Below are 27,148 nucleotides of genomic sequence, written 5' to 3'. Positions count from 1 at the left end.
GATAGGAGAAGGGAAAGCTAACAATCATCCCGTGTTTTGTTGGCTTCTCCTGGTGATGTGCTCTTCAAATGGATGGAAGGGTGATGCATCTGGGTAGAGTCCACGCACTCCGTGGCAGAGCCCTCTGTTCCCTAGAGGAGGAGTGCTCCAGGTTGCTAGGAGGAGGAGAGTATGGGAGAATAGGTGCGCTCAAGGCCGCATCTAGACGTGCCCATCTCTGCTCTTGCTCGCTTAGCCTTTACTATTTAGGCAAGCTCTGTGCCTATGTTCTGAAGACTGTCCTCAGCCCATTTCTGCTCTTGTTGCAGGAGGAACAGATCAAGCCCAATGGGAAGATATAACAGGAACAACCAAGCTCGTGTATGCCAATGAGTGTGCCACCTTCACCACCAACGTCTCTGCCAGGTGAGATGCATCCCAGCCCAGCCCAGGGGGCTCCAGGGCCGTGCACTGAGGGGTCAGTGCAGGTAGCCGTCCTCATGCCCTGCCCTGCCCATCCCAGGCTCGAACCTGAGCATCCTCCGCGGCTCCTCTCCACTTAAAAGCCCTGCCGTGACCTCCAGGAGTGTTAGAGGGGCCAACGCTTGGTCACACGTTGCTCCTGTCTGGATGGAAATGAAGCTGTCCATCGGGCATTTAGGAACATGATTACAATTATCCCTCTTTCCAGGTTTTGGCTGTCAGACTGTCCTCGGACTGCTGAGGCTGTGAACTTTGCCACTCTGCTGTACAAGGAGCTGACGGCAGTGCCCTACATGGCCAAGTTCGTCATTTTCGCCAAGATGAATGACCCCCGAGAAGGGAGGCTGCGCTGCTACTGCATGACAGATGATAAAGTGGACAAGACCCTCGAGCAGCACGAGAACTTTGTTGAGGTGGCCCGGAGCAGGGACATAGAGGTACAGCACCTGGGTCCCTTGTTGCTGAGCCCTCGCAGGCCTTCCTCTCTCACAGTGAGGCAAAGCTCCTCGCTGTGCTCCTAGGACAGGGCACTCGTGGTTTGTTTTCTCCAGGATACTGTGATCCAAAGCAGTCAGAAAATCCTCCTGTGGGGGGAAAAGGGGTTGGCGGAGGGTCCCAGGTTGTGTCTCTTTGCTCCCCTCTTGAGAAGCATCCTAAGGAAGTTTCACCTAAGGTGAGGAGCCACTGTGGGCCCAGTGATGTGTGATAATAAGCGCTGATATCCTGGCAGAGTTCTAGAATACTCTGACAGCGACCCTCATCAACTACACAAAGATACATGGAGGGTCCTGCTTATTATAAACTCTTTCCAGTGTGGAAGCATAACCTGGGAAACAACCTTTTCCGATACAACTAGGGATTTCTCAGAGCACACCCACTGTGCCTCATGCTGTAGAAAGGGGGTGTGTGGAGAAGGAAAGACCAAAGCTGAAAGGCAGGACAAGCCATCTGGCCACTTCTGCTTGCCAAGCTGTATTTGTTTTGCCCTTCCTACAGGTTTTAGAAGGAATGTCCCTGTTTGCAGAGCTCTCTGGGAACCTGGTACCCGTCAAAAAAGCTGCCCAGCAGCGGAGTTTCCACTTCCAGTCATTTCGGGAGAACCGTTTGGCCATTCCCGTAAAGGTGCCGATCTTTCGTCTGGGTCTCGAAAGTTTGGGAGGCACAAATCTCTCAGCCAATCTGGTGGTCTGTAGAACAGCCCTCTGAATCTTCTTTTCGTGTGATTGAATTTAGGTGAGGGACAGCAGTCGAGAACCGGGCGGGGCTTTGTCATTTCTGCGCAAGGCGATGAAGTATGAGGACACCCAGCACATCCTCTGCCACTTAAACATCACCATGCCCCCCTGCACCAAGGTGAGCTGCCACCAAGAAGGACCCTCGGCCAGAGATGGGGTCCTGGAGGAGGTCCCAACACAGACTCCAGATAGAGCATTTCGTTCTGTTGAAAAGATGCCTTTGAATTCCCCAAGGCACAGAAAGGCTCTTTGGTCTCCTCTGGACATTTGGCTGTGACCTGCCAGGGAGAGCCTGCCCTGGCCCTTTCTGCAAAGCTCAAAACAAAACATCAGTGTCAGATGGCAATATGTGTGTTCATATGCATGTTCTTTGGGGGTCCTGAGCTATCTAGGATGTTCTTTCTAGAAGGTTCAAAGGAGTCTGAAAGGCATCCACCCTGGAACCCTTTGTCTGAGGCTTCTGAGGCTTAGAGTTGGGCATCAGGTCAAACACTTTTAATAGTACCTGGTACATATGTGTATATAACGCTCAAGGCCACCCAACTGTTTGATAGCTTTTTTTTTTTTTTTTTGAGCCTCTTTTTCATGTATCTTCCCCAGGGAGCCAGGCTCTCAGAGAAGGGAACCCTGGTGTCTCAGCCCTTGCAAACACCCAGGTTTTTGAGCTCAGCAAAGGTGTCTTGATCAAGTATGTTTATTTATCGATACCTGTAGGAGTATCACAGTCAGTACCTATCGTATGGACTTTGAAGAGATCATATGTCTCCATATTTTTGTTGGTGTTGTTTTGCTATTGTCATTTCAATTATCAGCCTTCCATGCCAAACTAGAAAAGAAGCAAGGTTCTGTTCATACATCCGCAGCTCAATTTCTCTTCTGTTTGGGAACCAGGGTGAATCAAGTTCTCTTTCTAAATAGGATTTTTCTGCATCTGGGTGCTTTGCCACAAGGCCAGCGTGTTAAATCTCAGGCCAGTATAAAAAAACACACAAAAAAAACAGGCCGTTTGAGCAGAAAAGAATCCAGAAAGAAAATCTTGTTTTTTTAAGTTCAAACCCCAGCTCCCCCACTTACTAGCTGAGTGACCTTGGGCAAGTTGTTTAACCCTTCTATGCCTCAGTTTCCACATCAATGAGATGGGAATAATAATAGTACCTGCCATATAGGTAGTTGTGAGCATCAAATTAAACAGGGATTGGCACATGATCAGAGCCACATGATTTTCCCAGTATTATTATTATTAATAAAGTACACGAGCCTCATCAACTCCCTGTCACTCCTACCTCCTCCCACACTTCTACTCTTTGTGTTCAGGCTCCAAAGAAGTGAGTACTTACTGTTTGCCAGGATCGGGCATCATTCCACACCCCACCGTCTATAAGCTTGAATCACCTTCTCCACGAAGGAAGATAACCCGAAACGCCAAGCACCCTTTCTTTGTCTTCCTTCTGCAGGGGAGCGGAGCCGATGACAGGAGAAGGACTTTGACACCGCTGGCCCTGAGATACAGCATACTCAGTGAATCGACACAGGGTATAAACCTCTTTGTGATGATATGTGCTCACTCCCTTCCCAAGGAGCTTGTGAGGGAGCTCGCTTCCCCCCACCCTGACAAGAGCTCCATGTGACACGATGGACTCAGTGTGCTATGAATATAGCAGGTGGAGCCTTTGGCTTGCATCTCCACCTGACCATTACAGGTTTAGCAATCTACCTGGTGTACTGTGAGGTCCGCCACCGGACTTGAGCATCCATCGGAGGTCGTTTACTCACCCCTGTCTAGTCTGTGTCCAGTGAGGCTACTGAGTGAAATCCAATGCTTCTCCCCAGGTTTTCTCAGTGGGACAGACCGAGCAGATATGAAGATGGCTATTATATCAGAACACCTTGGCCTCAGTTGGGCAGGTGAGTTGGAGAATTTGAGGTAGAAAAGCACTTTGCTTGTCTATACCTACCTACCCACCCATACATCTCCTTCCCTCTAATGAGCAACTGATGAAAGCATTTCGGAACCTCTTTTTACTATCCATTGTGTTTCTGTTCTGATTGGCTTAGATAGGTCTGTTGCCCAAGCAGTGCCTTTGGGGGCCAATGGAAAGGGGGTAGCTCGCTCCATCTTACACTTCTGTCTGGCTTTCCTTTGTTAAGAAAGAATCAACATTTGATATTACAAGAGACCTTAGAATTGATCTAGTTCACTTCATTTTACAGATGGGAAAACTGAGACCCAGATAAATGACATGACTTTAATTATGTAGCTAGTTAGTGACAGAACCCAGAAAAGCCAGCAAACAAATAACAAACACTCAATAAAAGACCTGTCACCTGGCGGCCCATCTACTGCCCCCTACACTGTACACATGCCTTTCCTCACAGGATGGCATTGCTGAGGGAAAAGGGGAATTAAAGAGCAAGTCTCAATATTTTTCATTTATAATCTCCGGTAACAGCTGAAGTCTACCAGATGTCTTGTCAAAAATAATGGTTGCTCTTATTTAAAGTAAGGCAATGGGCAAAATAAAGTGAAAGCTCAAAATGTGCTTTACTCAATCACAGGTCCTATAACTTAATTCTGCCCTCCCCCTTTTTTCCGGTAGCTTTTATATGAATGAACTCCTATCACTCAGTCACCCTGCAGAGAGGGCTTCAAACAAACTCAGAAATCTTAGCAATGGCATTCTGAAAGGCAGTGTGACAAAAGTTCACAACAACAGAAATTCAGAGTAAGGTTCATTTTTTGAAGGCAAAAAAGAGTGTCTACTGCTACTTCTTAGGTGGGAAGGCACGTGTGTGTGTGTGTGTGTGTGTGTGTGTGTGTGTGTCACATGCACGTTCTTATCTCACTATCAATCTCCCTCTGGCCTTCCTCATCCTTGAAATTAGACGTTGATGCTGTTCTCCCTTCTAAAGCACCTGTGAAAAATAAAAAACAATGGGAGGGGAAAAATGAAACATTCTGTGTTATTGCCTTGCATTGAGATGGGAACTTGTATTTTCATTTTATACGTAAATAATGCCTTTCCCTGAAGAAACATAAATACAGAAATGCATTTCTGTTATAATTGCTTCTGAGTGGAAAGTCAGTGGCATCCTGGTATAGCCCAGACAGCACTGGAGCAGACATTAACAGGTTCAACCCCACTTCCTGGTCTGGCACCAGCCTGTTCTGTGACCTTGCATCAGTTGCTAACCTTGCTGAGAAGCTGTCTCCTCATCTCATATTTGAAGTGATGGAAGAAAGGGCGTTCATTCATTCATTCATTCATTCAATACCTATTTATTGAGCACCCTTACTCCTGCCCCATTTTCTGAAGATATAAAAATGTAGCTGTCTGCATTTCCCTGGGTATTTCTTGGTAAGCAGGAAGACCAAATCCAAAGGGAGACTTCCGGTGCTCCCCTACAGATGTTCCAGTCCACAGAGCATATTTGGGAGCTGGAGCCGAGCTCTGGCTTAGCTCACACCTGGTCTTGGTTCTTTGCTTGCAGAGCTGGCCCGGGAGCTTCAGTTTAGTGTGGAAGACATCAACAGGATCCGCGTAGAAAACCCCAACTCACTGTTGGAGCAGAGCGCAGCCTTGTTGAACCTCTGGGTCATCCGTGAAGGCAAAAATGCAAACAGTCAGTACCATTAAGCTGAAGAAGACTTCTCTTTCCAAAGTCTGTGCCAGGAAATAGTCTTCACCAAAGTAGTTCTTTCTCCAAATTCCATTTGTGCTGTGACCTTGGGAGCCAGTCTCTTTTGCACTGTCTCCGTCTCTCTCTCACACACACCCGTCTCAGGGTCACTGGGTTTTCTAGGCAATCCTGCCAGAAGACAATACCAGAGAATCTTGGCCTCCATCTTTTCCCATCCTCAGAATAATATAACAATTGCACCAGGACCCCTACATGACAGCATGTGTGTAGGGTGTGTGACTTCCTGTTGAATTCCTCAAACAAATGAGAAATGTTCTCTCAGGGCAGCGCATGGGTGAGCAAAGCCTGTTCTCATTCTCAGCAACATCTTTTTCTCCCATCTGGAGGGAAGATTTGTCTCACTCTTTTCAGATCCTCCTCAGTCAAAGTCCCATAGTCACAAACACCAAGAGGAGATTGAGTGTTTACATTTGCATCTGAAATCAACTGGCAAGGACCCAGGATTTCAAAAGAATAGAATCCAGTCTGTCTCAGTCTCCTTTTCTTGTAGTATTCCTCTTAGATGACAGAAAGAAAAAGAAAGTCTTTCCATGCTTTGAAATTGACCACTGTTAGGGTTTGGAAAAGACCTGTTGAAGGGTAATGAAATCTTCTCTAAAGAGGAAGTTTGTTTTGATTCTGACCAAAGAGCAATGCCTCCATGTTCTGAAAAAAATAAGTCATCTCCCTTCTTTCTCCCATTTCCTCTTGGCATAATTTTCAGAGCCCCAGCGACATTCCCACCCTGCCCTACTGTAATTAGAATTCCCTCTGCAAGCACCTTCTTCTCTTCTCCCGGCAGTGGAGAACCTGTACGCCGCCCTGAGGAACATTGACCGCAGTGAGATTGTGAACATGTTGGAAAACTCTGGCAGACAAAGCCGCAACCTGAAACCCGACCGGCGGCGCACGGAGCGGGACTACTCGTCCTCACCCTCCCAGATGAATGGTGAGTGTCTCCTGGAGGGAAGTGAGGCTGAGCCAAGCCTAGCCTTCCAGCCGCCTGCAGAAGACTATGAAACCATCTCTTCCGGTGGTGGGAGGTCTGTGTCTACAAACTCCCTCCCTGAGGGCAGTGAGAGCACTAGTGAGAAAGACAGGTGTGCCCTTCTCTGCAGAGAGGCTCCCTGCAGCTCCCATCAGCCACAGGCTCCCAGGGACAGGCTCCCTGGTGGAGTAGCTGGAATCCAGAATCTAGTCTCAGGCAGCCACTGAATTCCTGCCCCTACAGGTCACAAGTGCTCTGTGTAGCTCTGTGCCAGGCAGGAGCCCTTTTGGGCTTCAGTGTCCCCATCTGTAAAACAGTCAGTGGTTGAGGAACAAAGGGCATGGAGCTTTTGGCCCAAGATCTGATGTGGATTAGCTGGGTGCTGGTTTAAAAGTCCTATCGGGCCCCTTCTGTGAAGCTAAGTGGGCTACTTTTCTTTGCGTCCAGTTTCTCCTTTCCACTCTGTCCCTTTTTTTCTCACCCCATCTCTTTCCCCTCATTCTTTTTGATGTGGTTCAGCATGGTGGGGAGTCCCAAATGTGACCAGGCCCCTGGTGGGGGCTGACCTTTGCTCCCGGTACCCCCACTGCTGCCCCTTGAGGACCGCTATTGTTGCAGCAGCAGTGGAAGTAGCTAGCCCCATGAAGGAGCCAGCCAGGGACCTCCATTCCCTCTTCTTTGTCTGCCCTGTCTCTAACCAGTGGACACAGAAACAGAGCAGAACCCCGCTCTGTGGTGGGAGCCAGGAGGCCAGGGTTCTAGTCTCTCTTTCCTAATGATTCCACGTGCAGCTGAGTCATCTTCTGTGCTTTAAAATCAGCAAGTTGAGTTACATCCCCAAGGTTCCTTACAGACCTAGAAAACCTATTTTTAATTCTGTGCACTATCACCCTCTGGTGCCTAATATGTCACCCTGGACAGCTGCATCACGCTATTTATGCTCCCCAAGCTCCTAGTGTAATGGATGTCCCTGGCCACTCACAAGCATGCTCCCTGTATGGGCACCTGTGGCACCAGGCACAGGCCATGACTGGGGAAGTTCTAGGCTGGGCTGGGCACAGGGCCTCCTTCTGCCAGGTTTAGCCTGTGCATGCTGAGCCCCTCAAATGTTTCTCCCCTGTCCTGTATCTCCTGAAACATGCCACCTAGCAGCCCTGAGTGCAGGGCTCAGATTCTGTTGATCACATCTTGTCTCCTTTCTCTTCTGCCTCTGACCTCATCTGGACCTCTAGTCCGCTCATTCTCTTCCACTGCCTGTCTCCACTGTCTCCACCCTGGCCAGGTGTTCAGGAGCCAACAGCCTCCACAGATGCATGTCCTGGGGGACTCCTAGCCCTTCCCTGCCCCGCATCTCATGGCTGTGTGCGAGGGCATGTGTGTGTGCGTGCACAGGGGCTTATCTCTGGCTCTCAGTGGAAGCTGCACACTGTGCACTGCTCGCTCTTCACATCCAGCATAAATGGCTCCACGATAGAGAGCCACTCCCGTGTTCCTCAGGGCACCTGGTTGGAGCGTTGCAGGACTGTTAAGTAGATCCACTCCTTTTCACAGAGGGAAGTAGGGAAGGTGGTTGAGGAATGTGGCCATCTTCGGGAAATGCAACTAACAAAGCTCTTCTCCTTGTCTATGTGATAAGCCATCACTTGGTTGGGTTTCTTAACATCCCCAGTGCTGTTTCAGTCAAGTCACATCAGCAAGTGTTTGGTTTTTGTGCCCCACCTATGTACCTACAGGACAACGGGCCCATAGAATTACCGGACTATAAACAAGGCAGTTACAATAATTAAAAATCTGTTAAGAGGATAGATCCCATGGTAAGTGTTCTTACCACAATAAAATAAAATATAAAATAAAATAATAAAATAGAGTAACAGACCCAGGTATTTTTAAATGTCTCCTATTGGACTTAGCACCCTTAGCCCAGTCCAGCCTAGAGACTCTAATGCCTGAACTCTAAATTCCCATGTGGGGCTGGGTCTCTCTGTGCTCCATGACTGGTGGAAGAGTCTCTGTTTCAGTTGGTCAGCTGATTTGGCAAATATGTTTTGAACACCTACCACATGCCAGGTGTTGTTCTAGGTAGGGGAGATAAATCAGTTTTTGAACAGATGCCCCACCCCGAACCCCAAAACTCTATCTTCATGGAGCTTACCTTCTGTTTGGAGAGTCAAACAATAACTTGACAGAAAGGTGAGTTATATAATGTGGGGGCAGGTAACAATAAGTGGTGTAGAAAGTAAATAGACTTGAGTAACGAGTGATGGGCATGCTGGGGTTAAGGGCATAAATAAACGGTGGGAGTAGGTAACATTGAATGAGGATAGAAGGAGACCGACTGGGTCAAGGAAACGTGGAGAAAGCTCCTAGGCAAGCACAGCAAGCAGTGGCCCAGTGAGGGATGCGTGTTTGCTGCAGAACAGTGAGGGGCCAGAGGGGCGGGGCAGAGGGAGGGGAGAAGAAAGGGCAGCAGTGGAGGTCAAAGGGCCACAGGAGGCCAGCTCTTACAGACTATCCTGAGGATATCTCACCTGCAGTGAGATGGAGGCTTCGGAGCAAAACAGGAACATGATCTAACTTGAGTTTTCAAAGGATCCCACTTCCTCTTTGTTGATTATAGACAGTCACAGATTGACTGCTGCTGTGCTTCCTGGCCTCTCTGTCCAGCCCTGTCAGCCCCTCCGAACCCCCCGCTCTCTGGGTAGACACAGGTTGTGTGTCCTGCGTGCTCGCTCCCGCCACAGCCTGAGCAGACACTCAGAAACAGATGCCGCGCTTGGTCCATTCTACCTTTATGGGGCACCAGAATTGTCTTTTGTTTGTTTTTCCTGCCCTCTTCCCTGTCCCAGGAAGAGCATCCCAAGTCTGGGTGTCCTCTGGCCTGGAAAGAAGGAGGAGGAGGAGTCAGAGGTCGAAGGGTAGGAGACAGCAGCCTGCTGCGGTTTCTCTGGCTTTCTTCTGGGCAGGAACAGTGATGGGTTGCCCTGGAGCCAGCCCAGCCCCCTGCGCTGGTGGTCACGGTCGTACCTTACCTCCTTTGTGCTTTACCTCATCTCGCTGCTTGTCTGAGCCTCCTTGTGAAGCCATGGCAACTCAGGGCAGGGATTGGATGCTCCATGGCTTCAGGGCAATAGAAATATGAGGTCTCTTTTCCTTCCTTCCTGGGTCCTCTTGCTATATGCTCTTCGACTGACCGGAATAGAAGGCGGCTTAAGTCAAAAGGCCACTTTGCTTCTCCTACACAAGAGGAGCCTACCCCAGGCCCTTGGGTAATAAATGTGTAGGGGAAAATACTACATAAAAGGAGAAAAAAGTACCATGTTCCTAAAAGTAAAACAGATTTCTCATATGAAAGGAAAAAGTGGACATCTCATACCTACACTTGTCAGCTCCATTTGGCTTGATAAATTGAACACATATTAATATCTACTTAGAAATAAAATGTGTTTTATTTCTATCGACTGTTACTGACTATGACTGGTGAATGTGGCTCCTGTCTGAGGCCAGGATGTCTGTCACTCCCTGTCTAGCTTGCTATTGACACTGAGCTAACAGGATAATCACTATGTCTGGATTAGCAGAGAGCCAGTCTGATAACCCAAGAGACCTGGGGAGAACTGGACTGTTCTCTTCCCCAAAGCAGTATGTATGGTTGCGTTTTACCTGATTTCCTCAAAATGCAACCCCAGAGGGGAGACCTCTAGGCTGAGAGATGGGCTGGTGACCCAGGTAAGGCCACATGAGACTCCTAGAGAGACAGATACTTCTGAAACTCAACCTAGAAGACTCAGCAGACCTTATTTTGGTCTCGTCCCCCTTTGTGAGATGTTTCTGAGCATGAGGTGCTCAGGCTTTAGTGAGCATTGCTCTGACTTAATAGTAATTCCCACCAGCACTAGTATGGACACCTAGAGCCTCAGATCTGAACTTGTGGGATGTGGGTGGATCAGTGAGTCCACTGGAGACTGAGAGGGAGCAGTGAGGTGTAGACACTAAATACTATTACCAGGGGAGCGGCTCCAGGATAAACACAAGGTGGGAGAGAGTGTGCATGAGTTCTCTTCACGGGCATATTTTCATTAGGGTGAAATTCCATTAAAATGAACACCATGGAAGTTTCAAGGTGGAAAAGTCACAAAGAATACCCAAAAATGAGCCTCAGGTATTCTGTGGCCAATACAGCTACGCTCTCCCAATTCTTATCAAGATTCCCCAGAGTGACAGAATAGTCATCTGGCCACATCTGAGGGGCTGTTTAAGATGCATTTCACTTCTGGCCAAGAAGAAACAATAGGTACTGAATATACCTTCCTTCTCAAAACAGCCAAAAAGTGGACAAAATATATGAAACAACAGTTTCAAGACATTGGACATCTGATAACAAAGGGCAGTGATCCATGAGACATGGGAAATGCATGAGGTGAATCCCGTTGCTAGTTCCTGGATCGTGGCATAGGGAAGAGAAATCCAAGAAGACTCCCTGGTTTGAGAAGTTGTTGAGAGTCCAGGCTAGACGTACCAAGATAGAGTACTAAGGAAGAGACAGCTGCACAGACAGACAACTCCGGATAGAGATCTTCATAGGGTCTCCTGCAAGTTTTGGTTGAGTATTAATCAATTATTCCCAACTGTCAGACTGAACATTCACAGATTTTGCACAGGGAACAACGAAAGGTTCTGTCTCAGAAATGGAGAATAACTAGCCCGAAATTGAGCAGTGCTGCAGCCCTGCCTTATCAACCTTGAAAGCAAAACTTTAAAAGATCAAAGTATTTCAAAGTAACTGCATAACAAAACAAATCTCAGGAATACTTATAAGAATACAGAAATATCCAGCACCAGACAAGAAAAAATTCACAATGTCTGACATCCAATTAAAGATTATCAGACATACAAAGAGGCAGGAAAACATAACCCATAACCCATAATGAGGAGAAAAACCAATCAATTGAAACTGACCTACAACTGATACAGATATTAGAATTAGCAGACAAGAGTGGTAAAACAATCTATTTTTTTAAATGGTAAAACAGTTATTATAACTGTATTTCAGAAATTCAAAATGTTAAGTAGAGACATGGAAGATATTTTTAAAAGACTCTAACCAATCTTCTAGAGATGAAACTATAATATGTAAGATGAAAAATGCACTGGATAGGATTAGACATTAGACATTACAGAAGAAAAGATTAATGAACTTGATGACATAGCAGTAGAAACTCTCTAAAATGAAACACAAAAAGAAAAGAACATTTTAAAAAATATTAGAGAACTGTGTGACAATTTGAAGTGGTCTTATATTTGTGAAATTAGAGTTTCCAACAGAACACAGGGTGAAAAAGTATTTAAATAAATAATGGCTGAAATTTTTCTAAATTTGATGAAAACTATATAGACAGAGCCAAGAAGTTCAATGAACCACATACACAGGAAGCATGAAAGCAACTATGCCAAAGCATATTTTAAACAAAATGGTCAAAACCAGTGAGAAAGTCTTAAAAGCAGCCAAAGGAAAAAAGTATGTACAAAGAAACAAAGATAAGGATGACATCAGATTTCTTATTGGAAACAATGCAAGTGAGAAGACAGTGGAGCAACACCTTTAAAGCAGACCACATCTTTAAAGAACATCTCTAAACCTAGAATTTTATACTCAACAAAAATAACTCAAAATGAAGGCAAATAACTTTTTCAGACATACAAAGTCTGAACGAATTCATCAGACATACAAAGGCTGAATGAGACCCATGCTACAAGCCCTTCAGGGCACTGAAACAACATAAAGGAATGAACAGTGCCAAAAATGTTAACCGTATGGATAAATACATAATTTTCTAATTAGACTTCTCTTCAGAAGCCCTGCAAACGAGAAGAAAGTGGAGTGAATTATTTGAAGTGTTGAGAGAAAGAAAACCCACCAACCAAGAAGTCTGTATCTTGAAAAGTTATCCTTCACAGGTAAAGGAAAAATAAAGTCTCAGACAAACAAAAATTGAGGGAAATTGTTGCCAGCAGAACTGCTTTGAAAGAACTGTTAAAAGAAGTTTTAAAGTAATATAAGTCAGAAACTTGGATCTACATAAAGTAAGGAAGAATATCAAAGAAGGATTAAGTGAAGATAAAATAAAAACTTTATCTTATTTTTAGTTGATCTATAAGTTTGTTCAAAATAATAATAGCAACAAGGTATTTAATTATGTATATTTATGTATATCATATATATACACACATTTGCTTATGTTTGCTTCTATGTAAATGAAATGAATGATGAATGACAGCAAACAGCTATGTAGAAAGGACAGGAAGGAGGAATTAAGATTGTTATGTTGTAAGATACACTACCTGCGAAGTGGTATCATTTCATTTAAAAGTGAACTTGCATTAGTTGTAAACGTATATTGCAAACTATCTAGGGCAACCACTAATAAAAGTTTTAAAAAAGCATAATCAATATGCTAAGAAAGGAGAAAAAATGGGATCATATAAAATGCCCAACTGAAACCACAAAAGGCAGAAAAAGTAGAAGATAAAAATAGGAACAAAGAACAAGGGCAACAAATAGAGAACAGTAACAAATATGGTATATATTAATCCAACTACTATGTCAATAATCACTTTGAACATCAATGTCTAAATGTACCAGTTAAAAGATAGAGCTATTTAGAGTGGATCAAACAATACAACCCAACTATATATTGCCTGCATGAAACCCACTTTAAATATAAAGATACGTATAGATTAAAAGTAAATGGATTGAGAAAAATATACCACGCTAACACTAGTCAAAAGAAAGCAGGATTACACCTGAAACTAATAATTGAAAAAAAAAAAGCAGGATTAGCTATATTAATTTCAGACAGAGCAGACTTCAAAGCAAGTAAAGTTAGGGATAAAGAAGGGCATTGCATGATAGAGGTCAATTTTTCAAGAAAACAAAATGATCCTTAATGTGTATGCACCTAACAACAGAGCATCAAACTATATGAGACCAAAACTGATAGAACTGCAAGGGGACATAGATGACTCCACTCTCATAATTGGAAACTTCAACACCCCTATATCAGAAATGGACAGATCCCGCAGGCTAAAAATCAGGACATAGTTGAACTAAACAATACCATTAATCAACTAGATATAAGTGACATCTACAAACTACTTCTTCCAACAGCAGCAGAATACACATTCTTCTCAAGCTCACATGGAATGTTTAGCAAGATAGACGACATTCTGGGACATAAAACACACCTTACCAAATGTAAAAGAATAGAAATCGTAAAATAAATCAATATACTTCATCACATTAACAAACTAAAAGAGAAAAACCATATGATCATTGCACTAGATGCAGGAAATGTATTTGACAAATCCAACATCCATTCCTGTTAAAAATTCTTAGCAAAGTAGGAATAGAAAGGAATGTATTCAACCTGATAAAGGGCATCTACAGAAAACCCCTGAAGCTAACATTAACTTAATGGTGAAAGACTGAATGCTTTCCCTCTAAGTTCAGTAACAAGACAATGATGTCTACTCTCACTGCCTCTTTTCAACATTGCATTAGGAGCGCTAGCCAATACAATAAGACACGTAAACGACAGCCAGATTGGAAAGGAAGAAGTAAACTGTCTTTATTCACAGACACAAGATCACCTATATAAGAAATCCAATGGAATCTACAGAAAGTGATTAATAAATGAATTTAGGAAGGTTGCAAGATACAACTGCAATATATAAAAATCAATTGTAAATTGAAATTAAAAGTGGACTTATGTTAGTTGTAAATGTACATTTACAATAGCATTGAAAAATTTGAAATACTTGGAGATAAGTCTGATGAAAGACTTATACATTGAAAACTACAAAACATTTCTGAGAGGAATTAAAGAAGACAGAAATGAAAGTAGAGATTCACCTTGTTGATGGGTCAGAAGACTTGATATTGTTGTAAATACTCCCTAAATGATCTATATATTTGATGCAATCCCAATCAAAATCCCGGCAGGCTTTTTTGTAAAAATCAACAAAGTGATTCTAATATTCATATAGAAAGGACCTAGAAAATGAACAAACTTGGAGGACTTACAATATCTGACTTCAAGATTTGTTATAAAGCTATAGTAATCAATAAAGTGTGGGATTGTCATAAAGGTACATAAATGAGTGGAACAGAATAGAGTCCAGAAATAGAATCACATATGTACGAACAACTGATTTTCAACAAAGGTGCAAAGGCAGTTCAGTGGAGAAAGGATAATGTTTGCAACAAGTGGTACTGGAACAATTGGATGTCCATATGCAAAAATGAATTTGGATTCATACTTTGCACCACATACAAAAATTAACCCCAAATGGATCATAAATTAAATTTAAAACCTAATATAAAAACTTCTAGAAGTAAACATAGAACTATAAAACTTCTAGAAGAAAACATAAAAGAAAACCGTAGAGATCTTGGGTAAGGCAAAGATTTCTTAAATACAACACCAAAAGCACAATCTATAAAAGAACAAGTTGATAAGTTGGATTTTATCAAAATTAAAAACTTCTGCTCTTCAAAATACACTGTGAAGAAAATGAAAAAACAAGCAACAGATTGGGAGAAAATATTGGCAAATCTGATATAGGGCTTGTATCCAAAATATATAAAGAACTCTCAAAACTCAATAATAGGAAAACAAACAAACCAGTTTTTAGAATGGGCAAAAGATTTGAACAGACACTTAACCCAGAAGATGTACAGATGGCAAATAAGCACATGAGAAGACCCTCAACATCATCAGTTACTATTAGGGAAATAAAAATTGAAACTATAAGGAGATACCATTACACATAAGAATGAAATGAAAAAGGCTGACCATACCAAGAACTGGGACTCATACACTGCTGGTGGGAATGTAAAATGGACAACTACTTGGGAAAACACTTTGGTTGTTTCTTAAAAAGTTAAACATATACTTACCATGTGATCCAGCCATTCCACTCCTAGGTATTTACCCAAAGAAAAGAAAGTGTCTGTCTGCACTGATAAGCAGCTTTATTTGTAATAGCCCTAAACTGGAAGCCCCAAATGTCCATTAGCAGGTAAATGGGTAAACAAACTGTGGTCTATCCATCCAATGGAATACAGCTCAAAACTAAGAATGCGTACATCATCAATACATGCAGCAATATGGATGATACCCAAATGTTTAAGCTGAGTGAAAGAAGCCAGACAAGAACGAGTACACTCTGACTAGTTTCATTTATGTAAAATTCTAGGAAATTCAAACTAATGTATCGTGATGAAAAGCAGACCAGCAGTTACCTGGGAATAGGGTAGCGGAAGGAAGGATTACAAAGAAGCATAAGGAATCCTTTCAGGAATGATGCGTATGTCTCATTGTGTTGATGGTTCCATGGGTGTATACCGATGTTAGAACCTATCAAATTATCTACTTTAAATCTGTGCATTTACTGTGTGTCGACTACATCTCAATAAAGCTATCTTTAAAAGATATTCAGGGCAGAATCTAGTGAAAAGACCATTCTGTGTGCCTTAAGCAAGGTGCTAAACCTCTAATTTCCTAATTTATAAAGTAGGAATAATGTCGCTGTCCTTGTAGGATTGCTGTGATAATTTAAAACAATATGTTAAATATGTTTTATACAAAATAGATGCTCAATTAGTAATGGAACTAATGTAATAACACTTTCAAGAGTAACAAGAAGAAAAATATCACTTGACTCTAAAATGTTCTGCTTGCGTATATCTGGACAGATGTCTATGAAGGGTTTGAAGGCCATTGCCCCTGGTTTCCCAGTTCCTTAGGTCACAGTTTCACATACAATGACTTGGAGTTAACATTGTAGTAAGATTTGACCCACCCATTTCTCCTAGTCTCCTACCTCCTCTTTGTTCGTAGTTTGGTCAGAGCTGAAAGGCGATTCCCTTAGTTTCTGTCACTGCGTAGCCCTACCTGCCAGCCACCCTATCGCTTCATGGTCTCCCTCCTCCTAATTTTGGGACCTGGAACTGCATAGGCTTGTAGAGTTCAGTCAGGAAGAAAACTCTCCTGGGAAGATTAAGAGAGGATGTACGAGTATGTCAATCACATAGCATGGTTCCTGTCACAGTGTGAACGTTCGCAATTGTGGTTTTACTAAATATGGATGAAGTCACCTGTCTGGCTCCTGTGTCCCCCTTACCCACCTGGAGAGCTCTGCAGTAGTCAGTGGGGCCAGTGAATTCCCAGTCCTGTTCTAGGCAAGTGGAAGGAAAAGGTAAACACCATCCCTTCCCTCAAAGAGTGTACAGTTCGTGAGCAGCTTAGTGAGGGAACCGAGGACAGGTTCAAAGATGGGGGAAATCCAGGTGAGCGGAAGTTGCTGGGAAAACATCATGAAAAAAGAGGACAAAGCAAACCCGTCTTGCTTGTGTGTGTTGTATGTTTGTAATTCCCAACCCTTTAGCATGGTCCCTGGCGTGTAACTGGACCTCAATTAATAATTTTTGGTTGAAACAAGTGAGTGGATGAGGTTAGCTGGAGATGGTGTTGTCAGAAGTAGAGAAGAGATGAGGAGAAGAGCTGAGGCCCAGAGCTGTGAGTGAGTAGGACCCATTTGGCTTAAGAAAAGCCACACCCAGAGAGGGGGTGACACGAGGGGGGGAGGGATGAATGACAGAATGAAGAACCTGGACACTAGGGTAGGCACCTCTCTGGACACAGGAAAGTCCTTACAGACCTCGCATGAGGCAGCCCCACTCATACCCAGGGCCCTCCTTGGGCTCTGCTGGGTCTTCAGAGGTTGTACGCATACACCTGCTCCCCAGTTCCTCAGACAAGCTTAGCCAAATGGAGAATTTTGTCTTCTAGTCCGTTCTCCCACCCACAGGTTAGCACCTGCTCTGAAGGGGCGTAGAGACCCCCTTGCCCCTGTCACAGGTACCCCCGCTCCTGGCCAGTGGAGGGCAGAAGAGCCACCTGACAGGACACTGCTCGCTCAACTGGCACACAAATTCCTTACACACTTACACGTGCCGCTCACTCAGGTTCCTAGTCACTTCTGACCAGCAGGGAGCCAATACCAGAGCCCAGCAGAAAGCTAGCAGGGACTCAGCCAGGAACAGACGTATGAACAGACTGTGCTGCCCAGGAGGCCATGCACTGGGGCCGGAGCTGGCTGGCTCCACTCCCGCCGGCTCACTGCTGACTGGGAGCTGGCATGAAGAGCTCAGGGCCCGTGGGTGAGGGGTGTCAGGGCAGAGTGCTGACGTGGCAGCCAGTGTACCTGGCACCTCCTGGTGTCCTCTGACCTGGCCTCTGTTTTGAATGCTTACAGCCCTTACTTGTGCCACGTTAGCCTATTCAGAGTTTCTAGAACGAATCTGCAACTTGAGGAAAAGTTACTTCATCCCAAACCAAATTGTTTCCCATTTGACCACCGCCCTGAGGTCTGTGGGTGTTCAGTGTACCCTGTTAGACCCCTCCAAGGCAGCTCAGTTTCTGACCCTGAATCCGGGTGGATTGTTCCCTCCCTTTAACACACATTCCTGGCAGACAACCTGAGGACTGTGCTGAGGGGCAGTTTTGAGCAAAGAAAGAGCAATATTTCTTTCTGCCCAGCCATTGAGAAGTGGGGCTTTTCTCTGACTGGAGACAGGTTGGAGCACAAGTCCTTTGGATCAAGGCTTCTTGATCTCGCGCTCTGAACTGAATAAGAAAGAATTCCAATCTCTTCTCTTTGCCGTCCAGCAAAGGAGCTTCCCTCTCTGCCCCCACTCCCTGGCTGCCCGTCACCCAACCTAGAGCCTTGTTTCTCTTGCCCAGGCGCCCTGGGCAGCAGCCACAAGGCCTGAGCAATGGACTTTAAGCTTGGAAAGCCCCTCGCCCGGAATGTGCATGCCTATCTGTGGCTGTGCCCGTGTGTGTGTGTGTGTGTGTGTGTGTGTGTGTGTGTGTGTGTGGACTTGCACGTAAGCGTGTGTGACAAAAATCGCTTCTGGAGCATGTTGCCCTCTGTCTGCCCATCCAGGTTACTCCTCGCTGCAGGACGAGCTGCTGTCCCCTGCCTCCCTGCACTACGCGCTTCCCTCTCCGCTGCGTGCAGACCAGTACTGGAACGAGGTGGCCGTCATAGATGCCATCCCCTTGGCGGCCACGGAGCATGACGCCATGCTGGAGATGTCTGACATGCAGGTGTGGTCCGCGGGCCTCACACCCTCTCTGGTCACTGCTGAGGACTCCTCTCTGGAGTGCAGCAAGGCCGAGGACTCTGATGCCACCGGCCACGAGTGGAAGCTGGAGGGGGCATTCTCCGAGGGACCCCAGGGCCCCACGCTGGGCTCTCTGGACCTTGTGGAGGACGACACAGTGGATTCAGATGCCACAAATGGCCTTATCGATTTGCTTGACCAGGAGGAAGGTCAGAGGTCAGAAGAGAAGCAGCCAAGTCATAACAGGCAGGAGGACTCGACAGGTGCAGGGCAGGACTCAGAGAATGAAGTGTCTCTTGTTTCAGGCCAGCAGAGGGTGCAAGCCCACATCACAGAATCCCCCACCGTGAGTCGGGTGATGGAGGCCAGCCAGGACAGGTAAGGGCTGGGCAGCCGTGGCGGGATGCCTTTCGTCTTCCTGGGCTTCTGGGTGAGACTGCCTGGCAGTGAGTACAGAGGGAATTTTTAGGTGCTGCTGCCGACCCTACCACTGCGTTCTAAATGCCCTGGAGCAAAAATACATTCTGGAGGCTCCACCTTGCATTTGAAGCCATCCAGCCCTCACTCGTGCCTCTGTCATGTATTATAAGAACGGAGCTGTGGTCTGCAAAGGCCAGTCCCTCCCCAAGACACCTCCTGGGTGTGGCCAGCAGGAGAGAGGCTTGGGGTGTCATGACAAGTTGGAGCATACTTAGGAGAGAGGTTATAAGGCTTGGAGGAACCATGTCTCCAAAGTGCAACTGGGGCGAGGTGCTCTAGGCCCCCATCACTGTTGTGTGCTTATCGTTGAAGACCACATTTAGAAACCTACTAACATCAGGGCCCAGGAAGTTATTTGTGTGGTCACACAGCCTGAGTGTGACAGAGCTGATAATGGTGCCCTTTCTGCTTCACCGCTCTGAAAGAGTGAGGCTGGTGGGCTTATCTGGGGCAGAACAGAGCTTTCAACTGTGAAGAGATGGATATTCCCGTGGGTCAGTCCTCAGCCAGCTCCCATGATGAGAAGGCTTGGCACTATACCAGCAGGAGGGAGACAGCAGTGGCAGTTCAGGCAGAAGAGCCTTGTGCATCTCTGCAGACGCTGAAAGCCCTCAGGCCACGGCCCCGACGCAGTCCTGCACTGGACACCACACTCTCGCACTGTGCTGAGCGTGGAGGAGGGCTTGGGGTGAGAAAGAGAGGAGACAGACATGTGGCAGGTATCGCTTTGGCCTTCCTGCACTGGCACAGGAAGCAAGTGACAGTGACCCTTTCTTCCATATGGCTGTGCTTCCTAAATTTCCCCTAAAGTTGGAACACAGTTTATGTGCTCCCAGAAGGCTGTGGCCACCCAAAGAGCTCAGGTCTGGCTCGGCTACGGGATATCTGTTCTCATGTCCTCTTCCCACCCACATTGCTCCACTCAAAAGCCCAGGCTGACTGGCCATTCCCTAGGGCCCATTCAGGGTGGCCCCAATACCATAGTAGGAAGGAAAGGAAAGTCATTTAAAAAACAAGACAGCAAGGATTTATTTAGTTTCCAAACAAATCCTTTGATTAGTGGGGAGAATTGGACAGACTGAGCCTGGGAGGATTCAAAGTAAAATACTGGCCTTCCATAGAGAGAGGCCATCTTCCAACAACCTGTGATGGCCTTTCATTCCACAAGCATTGATTGAATACTTACCTATGCGCTGACCACTGCACCATTGCAACAGCAGGGAAACCAGAAGGCCTGAGTGCTGGGCTTCAGTATGTTGCACTTTGGCTCTGTGACCTTGGTCAATCGTCTGACGGGGACAGACGAATTTCATTTACTCACTCAACAATATGTATTGAGTGCCCACGATATGCTGGGCACCTGTAAAAAGTGCCTAGGTGCTGCGGATGTGGCGTTGAACAAAAGAGACAAAAGTCTCTATCAGCAAGAAGTTTATGTTCTAGTGCAGAAACTGACAGTAAACAAGATAAAGTAAATAAAATTAAAAGAGAAATGCTAGATATTAAGTGCTAAAATGAAAAACAAAGCAGGGAAGGGGAGCAGGAGGTGTGTATGTATGTGGAGAGGGGTGGTTGAAATTACAGATAAGGTGGCCAAGGAAGATGAGGTCAGGAAGGTAATGGGGACACACATGTCAGGCCTTGAGTCCTGGGAAGACTTGGGCATTTACTGAGTGGGATGGAGGACCATTGGTGGGTTCTAAGCAGGGCAGTGAGATGACCTGGCAAATGCTTTGAGAACAGCCTGACATGGCCAGAGGTAGGTGGGGAGATGAGCTAGGAGGCCAGCGTTCATAGCGATATGGGCCAGGATGGTAGCAGTGGTGGTGGTGAGAAGTGGTTGTGTTCAGGATATGTTTTTGAAAGTTGAACCAAGGGGTTTGCTGAGAAATAAGATGTGGAGTGTGAGCAGAAGAGAGAAGTCAAAGAGCTCCCTGGTATCCTTGACCTGGCAATTGAAAGGTCAATTGATTTACTGCAGTGGGGGAAGACTGGGTGGAACAGGTTTGGGGCGAAGATCGTAAGTGTGGATTTGACCATGCTATCCTCAAGATGCCTATTAGAAAAAGCAGAGATGTTGAGGAGGCAGTTATACACCTGCAGTTCAAGGAAGAGATGCTGGAGATGTACATCTGAGCGTTTGGAGCATTCGGATAGGGTGTAAAGCCATAAACTGAATGAGCTCCCTTAGGAAGTACATGTAGATAGAGCTGAGGTCTGAGAACTGAGCCCTGGGGAGCTCCAATGTTCAGAAGTCAGGGAAAAAATTAGGAGGAACCAACCAAGGACACTAAGTAGTGGTGGCCAGAGAAGTGGGGGTTAGGGGGAGCAGACCAATGTGGTGTCCTAGAAGCCATTGAAGAGCGTGTTTCCAGAGGGGGACAGTTATCACCTTGTCAGATGAGCACTGAGATGAGGTCTATGGAGTGCAGGTAGCCTGGGGGGCTGAAGGGGAGGGGGATGCGGTGATGGGTGTGGACGGTATCATAGGTGTGAGCCAAGTGCCTCGGGAGCCCAGAGTGAAGCCGTCCACTCCAGGGAAGCAATGGCACTGGTATCCTTGGCCCTCTCCACCTGGACAGCATGGATGGCCTATTTGTACCTCTCTGGACAGGGCAGTCAACTGCGTGATTTGCTCACACTCTCCTGTCCCTTGGATGGGCAGTATAGGATGTGTTTTGAGTGAGCCAGGACTTGGAGGAGAAGGGTATCTGAGACAGAGCAGAGATTGAAGGGTGACCAGGTGTCCTTTCTCTCTTCCTGGACCCAAGACTGCAGGACTGGGATGGAGAAGGTTCCATTGTCTCATACCTGCAAGATGCTGCACAAGGTTCCTGGCAAGAAGAGGTCACGCAAGGCCCACACTCATTCCAGAGAACAGTCACCACCATCAAAGGGCTGGAGCCCAGTGGGTCTCGGGAGTATGAGAAGGTCCTGGTGTCTGCAACTGAGCACATGCAGCCAGAGCAGCCCGAGGCTGAGAGCCTACAGGCTGACTGGGAACAGAGACAACAAGGACACCGAGAGTGGCTGCAGGAGTCCAGGAGCACATTCTCCCAGGTGGTGAAGGTGAGAACCGCAGGAAGGAGCCAGCTGATGCCTGCACCAGTGCCAGAAGGGGCCTAATGTCTAGGCAGCCTCTTGCTCACTTAGCACAGAGCTGAGAATGTTTGCTTTCTTTAAAAATTTTGGTGGTGACTTCACTTTCTCTAGAACGAAGGATACAAGTTCTTGGTCTACCTGTCTGCTTCCTTGATCCCTATTGAGGAAAGGGAGGGGCTGACATGCATGGAGCTCCTGAGTATTCCAGGCACAGCCTGTGGTGTTATCATCCTCACAAGAGGTTATTCCCATCTGACAACAGATGGTGAAGCAACTTGCCCAAGGTCACGGGGTCAGAGGTGGGCTTTGAGCTAGGTCTAGCTGACTCCAAAGCCATGGTTTTTTGCTTCTTTTCTTTTTCCATCATATTTTAGGAAGAGCTTAGAGCCAAGAAAGCTGGATGTTGTGCTAACTCTGGTCTTACCGTGGTCTGCATGGCCGTGGACAAGCCACTTTCTTCTTGGCAACTCAGTTTCCTCACTACTAGAGGAGGAGTGAATGGATTATCACCAAGGTCCATACAGTTTGAGAATTCTGTGATTCTGTGGGTAGGCTCACCAAGTGGAACAGGAGATGGATGGGGAGAAGGTTCTCGCCACGTCCCGTTTTCCTCTCTCCTCCCAGTTTCCCCGACCTCTTCCTCTCTCAGTCCTCCCTCCCTCCATTTCAGTTTGCCCTACTTTACTTTTTTAATTTATTCACTTTTATCTTCATGCCCCATTCCCATTCTCTTGCCCCTCCCCATTCCCATAGACGTCCATTTAAATGTGTTTTCTGCAAAAAAATTTTATTGTGAAAAATTGCAAATAAGCAGCAAAACAGACAGAATAGCATATTAACTTTCCATGCACACACCACCAAGGCTGCACAATTACCCACTCATGGCCAATCTTGTTTCATCTGTACCCCGCTCTGCTCTCTTCCAGCCCACCTCCATATTAGTGTGAAGCAAATCGCAGACGTCTTATTAATGTGTCTTTTTAATTTATGTGTTTTTATAAGATGTGCATTGCTGTTATGTGCATATGTATTTTTAATACGTGCATTCACAGTGTGTTCTGTGTCTCGTTTGGTTTCTTACTGTTCAGTCAGCACCGTTTCCTCATCCAGGAACCACTTTCCTCCTCTCTTTCTCCTCTGCTTCTTTCTTCCCTTTTCTCCCCTCACTCCTATCTGAAATTAGGCCTAGCAGGCATCTTTGAAGACCCCAGGACTCAGCTGGCTCCACAGTGGTCCTGTGATGCTGGCTGTCGAGCGCTGCTAGGAATTAAATAGGGTTTTATTTAGAATGCGTCCTTGCCAAGTATGTGCCTCAGACAGGACAGGCGACCGTGTCCGTTTTTAACCCTAGCCCACCCCATGCATTATTTGCCATCAGGCTATTCCTTGTTACCCACTTCTACTGCTCTCAGTAGCAAGTGCTTGGCCCAGAGCACAGGGGCTCTTAACCCGGTCTGGACTCCTGTCTCCTGGGGAAAGAGAAGGATGCCAGGAGCAATCTTTCCCACCAGTCCTCTGCAGTCAGCCTTTGGTGAAGGGAGAACTGGGGAGGAAGCAAGACCGGCCCAGGGAGTTAAGGGAGAAAACTTCTAGGTCATATGGTCCTCCTGCATCATTTACACAGGAGGAAACTGAGGTCTAGAGAGCCGGCAGCTTCTCCAGGATCACACAGTGAACCAGCGTCAGAGCCAGGAGAGTCCAGATGCCCTGTTTTCCAGTAGGAGTGTGTGTGTGTGTGTGTGTGTGTGTGTGTGTGTGTGGTGGGGGGCAAGCAGCACACCTAACACCTCCCCAGCCTAGGACAAGATTGGATGGCATGGATGATGAGCTGTTGTCCGAATCATCTGACAGAACCCCGGTTGGGGGACAAGGGGGTGATCATTTAAGGTGCCGGTTTGCAAAGCACCCATTTGCTAGTATTTCCAGTGAGTCCTGAAAACAGTGACAGAGAGATAGAGGGATGCCCTGTAATTAAGGGCTTGAAAAACAGGCCTGAAATGACTAAGCCAGCCAGTCCCTCTCTGAGGACCTGAGAAAAATTATCTGAAGGTGGACTCTTCTTGGCTGGGCTGAAACTGAATGTGCTGTGGCTTCTATTTTTCCAAGTGCTTTCTTGTTGAAATGAGGCCGTGTTGTGCAGTGATAGGAGTTTGAAATCTGACTCTTTGACTTATTTACTCCTTCACGTAGGCAACTTTATTCGTGCTTCCTTTTCCTTGGTGGGAAATGATAGACCCTGCATGGTAGGATTGTGGGAAGGCTTAACTGAGTTAATACGCGAAGTACACATGGAACAAGGACAGTGTGCACTGTGGTCAGTGTTTGCTGTTATTACTCATAGTGGTAGCACTCATGAACCCTAGGATCCGCACAGCACTCTTGAGAATGGGGTGGGGAGAGCACATTAATCCTCCCTGTTTTTGGGTGAGGAAACTGAGGCCCAGACAAGGTATCCAGCTTTCCCAAGCCCCCACAGTGAGCTTGTTGCAGGGTCAGTGTGCCATCCAGGGTCAGTGTGCCATCCCAGGTCTTTGTTCTCTCCGCCGTGTGAGCTGCTACTCAAAGAGGAACAGCCTGATCCCGAAAGCGAAATTCCTTTCAGCCACAGCTGCATTTGTGAATCAGCTCTGCAAAGGCGAGTATAATGTGCGTGGTTCCTGCTCCTCGTGGGCGGGCATTGACAGCCAGCATGGGAAGAGCCTTTGAGGACAGGCCTTAAATAGACAACACCAGTTCCACGCTTACGTTTAGGGTTGTTGTGCCGGTAAAGGGGCTGATGGGAATTGCACTGCACCACCACCTATGCTGGACTCTGCTGCGCTGGACCTGAGCAAATCACTCATCCCAGGGCTATTTTTGAAATAAACCCTCACTCTCCAGGTTATTAGCTGGTCCCACCCCCACAGGAGAGGGTAAACATCAGTCTGATCACTGCAATAGCAGCGCAGGGAAATGCAAGTAGCCATATTCTTCGGATGCCTTATTTTCTGGAGCCCCTGAACCAGATTTCCCTGGGCAGAGCCACCTTTAGTTTGCATAGCGGCAGGCAGGCAGGAAAGGAGAGGAGCCAAGCCCCTCTTCAGACTCTCATTGTGGGGCAGGGTGGAAGTCACTCACAGTGACTTTGACATGGAATTTCAGAGCCCAGGACACGCGCACCTGCCAGCTTCCTTCTAGCCCAGTTGGACAGCCTCAGCAGCTGGTTTGGGAGCTAAAATTATCGAAGCCCGACGTCACCCAGGCATGAGGGCAGATCCTGGGGCTGCTCGGCAGGAGGAGGACACTCAGGCAGACAGTTCTAGTGAGGGGCCGGTCAGCCTCCTGCCTGGAGAAAAAGAGTGGGAGACTGAGGAGCAACAATGAAAGGGGTCCTCAGGGGACTCTGGAGTCCAAGAGGAGAATGAGAGGTTGGACCCCTGCAGCAGCCAGAGCCCTGGCTCCACTGGTCCCCGGAGGGCCCGGCTGGTGAGGAGGTGAGGATGTGGACTTTCATCACCCAGCTCCTGGTCACCCTAGTGCTGCTGGGTTTCTTCCTGGTCAGCTGTCAGAACGTGATGCACATTGTCAGGGGCTCCCTGTGCTTTGTGCTGAAGCACATCCACCAGGAACTGGACAAGGAGCTGGGGGAGAACGAGGGCCTGAGTGACGACGAAGAGACCATCTCTACCAGGGTGGTCCGGCGTCGGGTCCTCTTGAAGGTAACCACCAGGCAGGAGGCAGGGCTGAGGGCACAGTGCTGTGAAGTGAATGGGGAGGAGCTGGGGGACGGCGCCAGACTCCAGGTCAGGAGACATGTTGGAAGAGAAGGGCCAGGAAGGCTTCGGGGGACTGACTCTGCACTGGGAGCCAGAGCTGTGTGCGGCCCCCATTTGGACCATAGCTGTGTGATGGCAGAGCTCGCTCAGCTCTGGGACTTAGCAGGCCTGTTCTCATTTTGCTTCTGTCCTCAAGTCACACTCAGTGTGATGATGTCTGTGGAAGGGCTTTCTACACTGTAAAGTGCGGTAGAAATATAAATTAGGTGACTCACTTCTTCTCTCAGGGCCTCCTTCATAAAACTTGCGTAATTGTCCCTGTTTTGCCTGCTCCCGGTGCTACGCGGGAACCCAGCACACAAAGCTCTTGCAAGCTCTGGGCTCCATCCTGTCCTTGGGCCCCATGGCCCCACGGGGCACCTCTTGTACTTGGAGCTGGTGGTTTGGCGGCTGCTACTTGCTGAGTTGGAGTTTCCTGCTGGGGTGGGGATTTGTCGGACAGTGTCTATCGTTGCTGCTGTTCTTCTATTTCCTCATCCTCGATTCTTATTCCTGATCTCCCACTTAATCAATCTCAAGTTTCCTCCCTTTCTCTAATTGCAGGGAAGTGAGCTTCAGAATATTCCAGGGGAGCAGGTGACTGAGGAACAATTCACAGATGATCAGGGCAACATCGTCACCAAGAAGGTGGGTATAAGGAGTCTCCCAAGTTGGGAAGAGGCAGGTGGACCAGAGGCTAAAAGGTGGTGCACCCACCTCCCAGCTTCTCGTTGCTGCCCTAACAGAGGGATAAGCAGGGCTCAGACAGGACGGCTCAGGTGCCAGGAGCCCTTATCTTCCACAATGTGGACATGACATTTGGACATTTTTCATAGTCGCATTGCCTGATTCAACCTGAATTGGGCTCCTGCTACTCTGTTCCTGACGAACGAAGCCCCCTAGGACCGCCCAGAAACCTTGTCCCGTGATGCCTAGCCCTGCAAACAACTGTAAGACAGCAGTGTGATGGTCCCCAGACTACCACCGCTTCCTAAAATAGAAGAGATGTGGAAAGGCATTGAATCGGTAGCAGATTTTAATTCAATAGACATGAAGTTGCCTGTCAAGAGTTTGCGCAGAAGGGAGAAGAAGGAACAAAGGGTAAAACTCCTATGTGCTCCCCTGTGGTGCTGCTCACAGTGCCTTGGAGTAGAACCCTTATGTCCGTCTTTCCCTGTGTATGGTGAGCTACGTGCAGGAGGGAACATGTCTTAGTTAT

At 46.8% G+C, this 27,148-nt stretch overlaps 1 protein-coding gene across 20 annotated transcripts in view; it reads left to right on the top strand.

Moving 5' to 3' along the window:
* The window catches only part of ANK1 (ankyrin 1), a 198,342-nt gene that overhangs the window by 163,801 nt on the left and 7,393 nt on the right, over positions 1-27,148 (top strand). For 8 of the 20 annotated variants that reach the window (XM_019742084.3, XM_019742082.3, XM_088793585.1 and 5 more), the window contains 11 exons: positions 309-405; positions 671-899; positions 1,459-1,584; positions 1,696-1,815; positions 3,152-3,230; positions 3,528-3,602; positions 5,187-5,318; positions 6,178-6,324; positions 18,373-18,931; positions 21,805-22,102; positions 26,494-26,577. In XM_019742084.3, coding sequence (XP_019597643.1) covers positions 309-405; positions 671-899; positions 1,459-1,584; positions 1,696-1,815; positions 3,152-3,230; positions 3,528-3,602; positions 5,187-5,318; positions 6,178-6,324; positions 18,373-18,931; positions 21,805-22,102; positions 26,494-26,577 — 1,946 coding nt within the window. Of the gene's footprint in view, positions 1-308; positions 406-670; positions 900-1,458; positions 1,585-1,695; positions 1,816-3,151; positions 3,231-3,527; positions 3,603-5,186; positions 5,319-6,177; positions 6,325-9,209; positions 9,279-18,372; positions 18,932-21,804; positions 22,103-25,411; positions 25,834-26,493; positions 26,578-27,148 lie in introns of those variants that run through there. The other 12 variants (XM_019742086.3, XM_019742081.3, XM_019742079.3 and 9 more) reach the window with 4 other exon arrangements.

Source organism: Rhinolophus sinicus, chromosome 16 (assembly GCF_057876585.1).
Source record: "Rhinolophus sinicus isolate RSI-liver-muscle chromosome 16, RSI-T2T, whole genome shotgun sequence".
Taxonomy (NCBI): Eukaryota; Metazoa; Chordata; class Mammalia; order Chiroptera; family Rhinolophidae; genus Rhinolophus; species Rhinolophus sinicus.
The sequence above is the reverse complement of the archived record's forward strand: the minus strand, read 5'-3'. Positions and strand labels throughout refer to the sequence as shown.